Source organism: Curcuma longa, chromosome 4, assembly GCF_044706935.1.
Source record: "Curcuma longa cultivar G26 ecotype Majalengka, Jawa Barat chromosome 4, ITB_CL_G26_1.1, whole genome shotgun sequence".
Taxonomy (NCBI): Eukaryota; Viridiplantae; Streptophyta; class Magnoliopsida; order Zingiberales; family Zingiberaceae; genus Curcuma; species Curcuma longa.
Window position 1 is genome coordinate 8606948 of NC_133864.1, and position 9282 is coordinate 8616229.

The 9282-nt window shown below is 36.0% G+C and overlaps 1 protein-coding gene across 1 annotated transcript; it reads right to left on the reverse strand.

Annotated features, from left to right (window-relative positions):
• Window positions 1-2768: 2768 nt before the first annotated feature.
• Window positions 2769-4879, reverse strand: LOC141828403 (putative transcription factor KAN2). Its single transcript, XM_074715830.1, has 6 exons — window positions 4254-4879; window positions 4070-4146; window positions 3855-3903; window positions 3683-3782; window positions 3032-3086; window positions 2769-2953 (listed from the first exon to the last, which is right to left on the reverse strand). The coding sequence occupies exons 1-6, from the start codon at window positions 4828-4830 to the stop codon at window positions 2873-2875; spliced, it is 939 nt and encodes a 312-aa protein (XP_074571931.1). The 5' UTR covers window positions 4831-4879; the 3' UTR covers window positions 2769-2872.
• Between the last annotated feature and the right edge of the window lie 4403 nt (window positions 4880-9282).

The following is a 9282-nucleotide window of genomic DNA, read 5'->3' on the forward strand; positions in this document are numbered from 1 at the left end:
TAATGCCAAATCCTCACTGCTTTTGTTTAGTTCCTGCCAAACACCTCAAAAGATTACCCAAATTTCGATTCACCATCTTAGTCTGACTCATCTATTTGGGGGTAGTAGATGCTACTAAAGTTTAATTGGGTTTTCCCCCATAAGCTCTTTCAGAATTAACTAATGAACTTGGTGTCACGATCTAAAATGATAGATCAAGGAATATCATATAAACACACGATCTCTTTGAAGTAAAGATGGGCAACACGGACAACATCCATAGACTTTTAGTAACTACAAAATGGGACATCTTAGGAAACCTATCAACCACAACTAGGATGAATCCAGATGTGCATGTAGGATTATTGCATTGTGTACATTTATCCAAAAGGCAGACCTCTCATCATTTTTTTTATTTCCTTGGATCGACTCTCTCTACTCGATGAAGGTTCGATGACATCACACAACCGTGTCTCATAGACATGGTTTGGCCATGCTAGATAGCACGATCATGCCAGGGAGCACAAGTTGGTCATGTTCCTACTAGAAACTTCTTCGTCAAAGTGTCGAATGACACACAGTCATGTCAGGGGACACGACCTAGCTATGTTCCTTACTAGAAAACTCGTTCACTTCTCACAAAAGTACAAATTTGAGCATGCCTATGTCAAATGACACAGGCAAGCCGTATTCTTCGCTAGAAGTCTCGGTTGCTCTCCATCAACTATCAACATTGTTATAAATATTTTTTTTTATCTATTTATGAAATTTATATTATTTTTTTATTTTTAACATATTATGAATACTAGATCTTGAAAGAATACAAAATTTTTTTTATAAAATTATTCGTGAACATTTTCATATATATACTCTTTTTGATATAATTAAATTTTATATAATTAAGTTAATAAATAAGTTTATTTATAAATTATTCTTGAGCATAATTTTTTATATCTCCTTTCAAATCATTACGAAGACGATATTGCAAAACACTTGAAATGAACATTACCATCATCATCTTCATCTTTAGAATGAACGTTTTCATCTTTTTTACCATGTCGACAACACCATGTTGAGAAGCACCACCTGCGCCTTCTACTCACAGTCTCTCATATCACAGCAAACCCTACACCTTGAGTGTTGACCAAGGACTTGCCCAGACAGGTGGATACCTACCCACAAGGACATCCTACTTTGACCCTACAAGAGAGAAAGGCAAAGGAGTCAAAAGGTAAACTAGCAAAGCACAGTGGCCTAAAATGAAGCCATACGGGAAAGAAGCAAAGCTCTGCATGAAAACAAGGCATCCATTAAAGAGACGTCACCTCGCAGGCCCGACCATCTCTGCTGCCGAGCCAGGCAACGAGAGGACTACACATTGCTCTGTCCCTGTGCCAGCGAAGAAAGAGGGGGATAATTGAAAAAAAAAGAGCCTCAAGCTTTGGAACCTTGTGATGAGAGAATGAGTGCATGATATATATCATCATGGTGCAATCATTTTTCTTCTTTTACATTTCTTTTTTCTCGGTCAGGAAAAACTGGAGGAGAAAAAGAGAATGAGAGTGAATTTCTTTCTTTAATAAAGAGGGTCTGAAAGCAACAAATGCTGATGTACCATGATGTCTGAAAAGATGTCTTTTATCATCCAGCTTCAGCTGCTCTAAAGAGCCTTTATTTACTCCCTATCCATTTAACTTTATTGCTTTACCCTGCTGCTTCTGCTGCTGCTTTCAATTGCCCTACCTTCTCTCATCTGTCCATTTTATTTTTTCTATCTCTAGCAGGCAACAAGTCCACTCAGGATTGTGATAATTCAAATCAGAAGACATATAGGTGTCTGATATTAATTTGCAAAATAAGTAGGAAACATGAGATCGAATCTTAATTAGATATGGAAACTGGAGAAACTCAGATTTTTTATAAAGAAAAAGTGAGCATAAAGCAGAATGGTTCCAAGTGTATGAGATGCAGAGAATGGTTGCATGTTGAGGGAGCACGACCACATGAACAAAGGCCAAAAGAAACTCTGCAGGACCTCTCTTTTGGCAACGTTGATGCCATTCTTCTTAATTAATGTTTCTTATCAGTAGAAAATTATTCTCCAGTAAAGGAGAAGTCAAATGTTCCTAATGTAAATCATTCTCCATCACTGAAGTAAAGATGGAAGGATGTGCTGAAGATTCTATGCTTGATTCATGCGGCTATTACACCATTATAGGTCACACACACAGAGGGGACTTTTTTTATATGATAATAATTAGTTTTAATCATGTCATTCTAAACTTTGATGATTTTTTTCTCAACTTAATATACATCAAAGATGTAGTTTTCCTAACCTGCACTATCAAATTAAAGGATAATTTTTCAAATTTCTCCTTAAATAGAGAAGTATTAGATGCACCATAACTTGCATTATGTGAACAAAAATGATACCATATCATATATATTAAGTTGATCTAGTTTTCGGTATACTTATTTCTACAGAAATATATGGCATTTTGCTTGGTACAATTCTCGTGCTTAATTAGACTCATGACTGCCCTTTGGCTTTATTGGGAGAGTACAAATTTAAAGAAAGGCACATCACATGCTCATCCATTGATAAGGAGAGGGAGCAAAGCAAAAGCATCTCATGTTGTAATTTTTCACTTTTATGAAAGAAAATTAAACACAAAGCCCTGGCAAACAAATCTTTAATTACACTCACTTAGAGCCATCTAATATGTAGTAGAGCATATCTGTTGATTAGTTAAATAGCTTTTCCAATATTCCTTCAATCAGACCTCCATTCCTCTACCTTTTCCTTTCTTTCTTTGTTTGCCTCAATTGTCTTCTTGTCTCTTTCACTTTTGAATCATTTATTTGCCAGTGGATCCTTCTTGTGTATTGTAAGTCACTGTGGCCTACCCAACGTGAACTCAAGATTGAGTTTGCTAGGACTCAACTCTGAAAACATATTTGCTTGCATGTCCTCCTGCAAATTCCAAGAAAACACATGGAAGATTAATTAGCTGCATTTTCTTCCTCAACCGATTTCAAGTTGTTTCTGTACCTCAACTGATTCAGCAGCATTCCTTGTGGTGAGTTCACCAGTGAAGCAGCCTTCCCTGATGCAGTAAAAATCAACCCCCATTTAATTAATCGAGTATATATTGTATTAATTAAGCTTTGAGTAGACTATTGTCAAAAATACGATCTTCCAATTACAGTAAAACAGCAGCTCTTTGATTTGTCTCTTCTGGACAGATTTCTCAGATGAGCCATTGTCTTGGAATAAGAGAGAAAATTTTGGTCTCTGTGCTGTCCTTTTTCGAATGCAGAAATCGGATCATATCAAATCATCATTACCACTATGATGAAGGTACAGCTAGAATTTGTATAAATAGGCTGCAATTTTTCTGAGCATTTGTGCGGAGATCAATACAAGTAGAAAGTTAAAAAGGAGTCAGGGAGGCTTTCATGCAAAGGGCATGAAAGATATTGATACTAGCTAGAAAGAGGAAATGGGAGACTTGTAGCCATCTCACACACTGTGCCCCCACTTCAATGATAAGGCAGTTCATATACTAAAGTCTTGAGATCTCTTTTCAGCCATCTAAATTGCAGTTATATCGACTAGCTACAAAGGAATGCAAAATGAGAAAACATGAAGATGAACACAGACATGCATGTTCATGGTGATATATGAATTAAGTAAGCTCACCTTCTGTGATATGATCCCAATGTACGCAGGTTTGGGCTCTCAGGGGAGTTGTCATCGGAAACCTCCCTGGCTAACCCGTTCTCAAACCCATCAAGCTGACCTAAAACGATTGGGGAAACAAAAATATAGCAAGAAATATGAATTTGTAGTTGCAGGAACGAGAATAAATTACCTGAAGAGAGTGCTGCCCTGTGGTCGGTATTTTTCACAGTCCGATACATCTGCAGTATACAGATAATATGTGTTAGAATTAAGGAATTATGGGAGAGGAGTAGAAAAGCTTCTTGAAATCTTAGGAGGAAAGCAAGAACAAAAGGAAAGAAGTAATTTTTTTCCCCAGGTTCTCGATATCAGATTTGTTTGTCTTCCCCCCTTGTGATTAATTACCTGCAAGTGAGATTTGACATGGGACAAGGTGAGATCTTTGACATCCATGAGCTCGAGAACCGCCTTGGGTGTTGCTCCTGATTAAGCAAAGTGATGCAAGGAGGTAAGAGATGATGTGTTTCTACTCATATACATGTCTGTCAAGAACGACGACTCGATCGAGAAGCGGTTCGTGTGTGATTACTTTCATGGCCTCCCAGAAGCTCCACGGCATGGACGAAGCGGGTGTGGAGCGTGGCGGTCCAGCGCATTCTCGGCGCCCTCATCCCCCGTTTTCCGACGAAGAATCTCGACGGCAAGAAGCATCTCGACGACGGCGACGACCTCGGCAGCAGCCCCAAATGGGTCGGAGAAAAGAGAGAAGCGTTGGAGGTGGAAGAGGAGTCGCACAAATCATGCAGCGGGCGGTTGTAGATCGGTATTCCCTTTATGGGCTTCAGCAGGCTGATGCCGTGGAGCTGGCTCTGGTGGAGTCCTGGCTCCGATGGAACCTGGTGGTGGTGGTGGCGGCGATGATGGTGATGCGGATACTGGAGGAGCTGCTGCGGGCCTGCCAAGGAGAGATCACAAGCAGCCGGCTCGCTGGAAGCGTTGCTGTCGGCGTAGGAGTTCCTGATGTTTCTGTCAGTACCGGCCGGGTTCCTCCAGAAGCCTATGTCAATGCTCTCCTCGCCTGGCTTCGGTCTCCATGTCGATGGTGTAGAGCCGCCTGGCGGGTTGATTTGCAGCGACAGCTCCGGCTGCGCCGAGAACAGCTCCATGGATTTCTTCTGAAGAAAACTTGAGATCTTTTCCTCCTGCTACTTTCTATTATAGTAGTAGTTCCTTCTGGAGCTGTGTGTGGAATACTGACGGGTAAGATATACGTGGAGGAATTTGTGCATTGAATGGTGTTACAGTGTCAAAGATCATGTATGATCAATGCATACTGCACATGTGGTGGTACATCATGAAGGGGGTAAAACATGTGAAGGGCTTTAAATTAACCTTCTTCCTTCCTCTTTTTCTTTGGGTAACTGTGCATGCCCATAAAGATAACATCGATATCTCTGGGGCAAAGTGGAATACTGTTTTTCATAAGAACTACTGCACCTTTCTTTCAAAAAGCTAAATTTAACTGACTATTAATTTGATTGGAATGCTAACTTGAGAACTATGCTAGTGAGTGATATATATATATATATATATATATATACAAGGTCTCCTTAAACTGTAGCATTGATTAATTGTGAGTCGACATGTCTTTCTCCTTGCCATACCATCTATCTTTTGTGTATGGATAGGAATGAGGAATGGAAGTCTTTGATTAGTTGTCAAGTGTCAAGTTTATTACGAGAAGATTGATTGATTATGAAATGGAAACAAACATCATTGTATTTGTATTTGGTGTTTTATGGCCATCATAAGTCTTTGAGAGAGATAAGCCAACAAGACAAAAATACACATACATGCCTTTCGTTTGAATGACGAAATTTGGTATGGAATGGAATATGTTGGTGGAATTTATTTCTACTTTTATGTGAAAGTAATAGCAATACATCCAACTAAATCGATAATGTATCTCTAATATTTTGTTATCATTAGCTATAAAGTAAAATAAAATTGAATTGAAATAATGGTAAACTAAAATAATTGATCTAAACTGAGAGTCAATGTCATTGAATCTCTTATTATTGTCGGAGCAATTCCTGCAATGCAGCAGAAGTTTTCTGTCGAGATTGGACAACAATCAGATCTTGGTCTTAATGGAGAAGAACCCAAAGAAGAAGAAAGGCCAACAAATCAAAACATGCCCAAATGATTTTGACCTTTTCTTTTTCTTTTTATACTAAGTCCATCCTACATGACCTATTTACCATAAAACTCATTATATGTTAACATCTTTAACAAATCAGATTATTAGATTACACATTCAATCCACATCCAATAGTATAATCCCCTTCCCCTTTATGGATCAAGTATTAGATCACTTAATTAGGAATTTAATTTTAATGATAATTATTGTGTATTATTGTTAATTTTGTATTAGCCCATCAAATGAAGATTTAATCCTTCAATCTCCCACTTAGATTATACATGATATTATATACACCACACAACATCTTAGTTGAGCTCAACATGTCAAAAATTTATATGTTAAATACCCCTTTAAATAATCTAGTTCATTAATTCGATTAGTACAGAACTAAAGAAGTCAAAGTTAGTATAATTGTAACAAGACCCAACAGTAATCACAGTACTAATTTCATTAATAACATATATCAAATGTGGATGTGTAATATTACAATGACATGAAATATGATCTATACGTATCCATTTTTAAGGGTCTTCCTTATGATTCAAACCAGGTCCAAATCATGTTTATAAATCATGATTTAATTAACTTTATGACTCAAAATTGAGTCCTGCATCATATTTACAAATACCGTATACAAAATCACAATAGTAAATTAAAATATCTTTATGTCAGAGAGTCATGACCTTATACACATATAAAAATAAATTTTAGTACATATAATAAGTCAAAAATTATATAGCTCATTAATATAGAGTATTATATCAAATATAGATTCTTACCAAATGAGTACTTCATCAAAAAAAAAACTCTCATCTTCAGCATATGTTAATGAAACACCTTAGGTGACAAGTCCTTGATAAACGGATCCGCTAACATAGAATCTGTGCTTTATCATAATTTGACCACTTTGAAATATTTCTTTAACTGTCAGAAATTTTATATCGATGTGTTTAGACTTCGACGAACTACGATTATTTTTGAAATATAATTTTGTAGTTTTATTATCACATTTAATTCTTAATGACTTGTGAATGCTCTTAATAATCTGTAATCCTATGATAAAGTTTTGCACCCATATCCCATGATTGAAAATTTCATAGTAGGCTATAAATTTTCTCTTCATAATGAAAGTGACTATTAACGTCTACTTGGCACTTTTCTATGATATAGCCTGTCCTACCAACATAAAATATAATCTGAGATGGACCTCCTGCTATCTAATTATTTGATAAAATTAGAGCCTGAATATCCAATGATATCCAGATGACCTGATCTCCGATATGTAAACATGTAATCCTTAATTCTTTGCAAATATTGCATAACCCTCTTTAAAGCTTTTTAATGCTCTGGTCTAGAGTTATTCAAATTTTTATCTAACGTCTCCACGATGTATGCAAGAATCGGACATGTCATACTTGAACATACATCAAACTCCCTACTACCGATGCATAAGAGATTTGCTACATTTTTTTAATCTTAAGTTTATGACGCAAACACTGTTGCAAGCTAAATCTATCACCCTTTGACATAGGTATGTCGCCAAGAGCACAATTTTATATGGCATACTGAATGAGCATCTTTTCTATATAGATCTTTAGTGAAAGTCCAAATGTGAAACTTGAATAATCACGAACAATCTGTATATCTAATACAAAGGAAGTATCTTGAATAATCACAAAATCTTTCAATTCAAATTCATTTGATAGAAATGACTTGGTTTCTAGTAGTAAACTCTTATTATTATTTGCCAATAAAATATCATCCACATACAGAACAAGTATAATAAACAAGTATAATAAACTTGCTTGGCCCCACGACCATCTGTGGGTATTCGAGAAACTTGATATACAAATATTGATCGATTGGATTCTTCTTTCAAATTGTATGAAGAAATCACTTGATCAAACTTTTAGTACCATTGATGAGATATTTACTTCAGCTCATAAATAGACTTCCTTAGGTGTTTTGAATATCTCGATTCAAAGTTCTTCAGCTACACTATGTATATAGTTTTCTCAATATTTTCATTGAGAAATGCAATCTTTATGTCTATTTGATAGAGCTCTAGGTTATAATGAGCTACAAGTGTCATTATTATCCTAAGGGAGTCTTTCGCCGAAATTTAAAAACAAAAACTTTCCTTGTAATCAATATCCTCCTTTTGAGTGAATCCTTTGGCGACAATGCAAGCCTTACACTTTTAGACATTGCCCTGCAAATCTCTTTTGATTTTAAATATCCATTTACAACCAATAAGTTTCACCCCTTCAGGCAATTCGACAAGTTCCCAAACACCCTTATCAACCTTAGACTTTATCTCTTCCCTCATGACTTCGATCCATTTTTTGGATGAGGACATTATTTGACTTCTTAGAAAGATATGAGATCATCTTCCAATCTAATATTAAACTCATGCTCTTGGAAATATACATAGTCATAAGACATTGTAGATCTTCTTTCCCTAATGGATCTCCTTAATGACACTCTTGTCCTTAAAGTGGTTAGGAGTTATGTTCAACCGTAGGAGGAAATACCTCTATTTGAGTTGACGTACCATCCAATTACATTGTAGATGACATGAAAATATCGTGGTCCACTATCTCTTCCAGTTGTGTAGCTTCAATTATATGTGGAATTGTAATCATTTCATTATCTTCAGCAAAAGATGAAATCCGTCATCCCAGCGGCCCCTCACGATCGCTAAATTCCCTAATGAAGGTCTTAACATCCTTATTTTTAGTAATCGAACCCCTAATGAATTCCGAAATAGAAATCTTCATGATCATTAGACTCATGCAATTTAATTATTACCACTTATCAAAAAATACCTTTTGATCCATAGTAGAATTAAAGGTACAGGTCGATCGTGTCTAAATACAAAATCTAAATCTATGCAGGCTAATAATACCATTATATACTTTTTCTATTGATCAAAATTTATACTATTAAGCACGAGGATGTTGTTCAGATTATATAGATATTGAGAGTACTATGTAAATAAAAATAAAGAATATAATTCAATTTAACAAATAAAAAATATATATCTTTATAATTTTATAATAATATAATGTAACAAATAAAATATTTAATTATATGAACAATCGATGAAATACTTAATGCAATATTATATTAAGTCACTGTAAGCACAATTTACGTTGTTCCCAAGTAGCACAATACATCCTCGAGTACGACGACACACTAGGCACCAACCATGCATTGTGTCAAGCGTGACCTCCATAACACTACAAACATCATGAGATGTACAAATACATAGTCATGGAGTCGTGGAGAAGACGAAAGACATCAATCATGGCTTGGTTAATGCATGCCACCAAATCAAGTGTTGCTTTTGCACCTACTCTTGCTCCTCAATTGGATGCCCTTTCATTGTCAAACCCTAGCATTTTTGCATGGT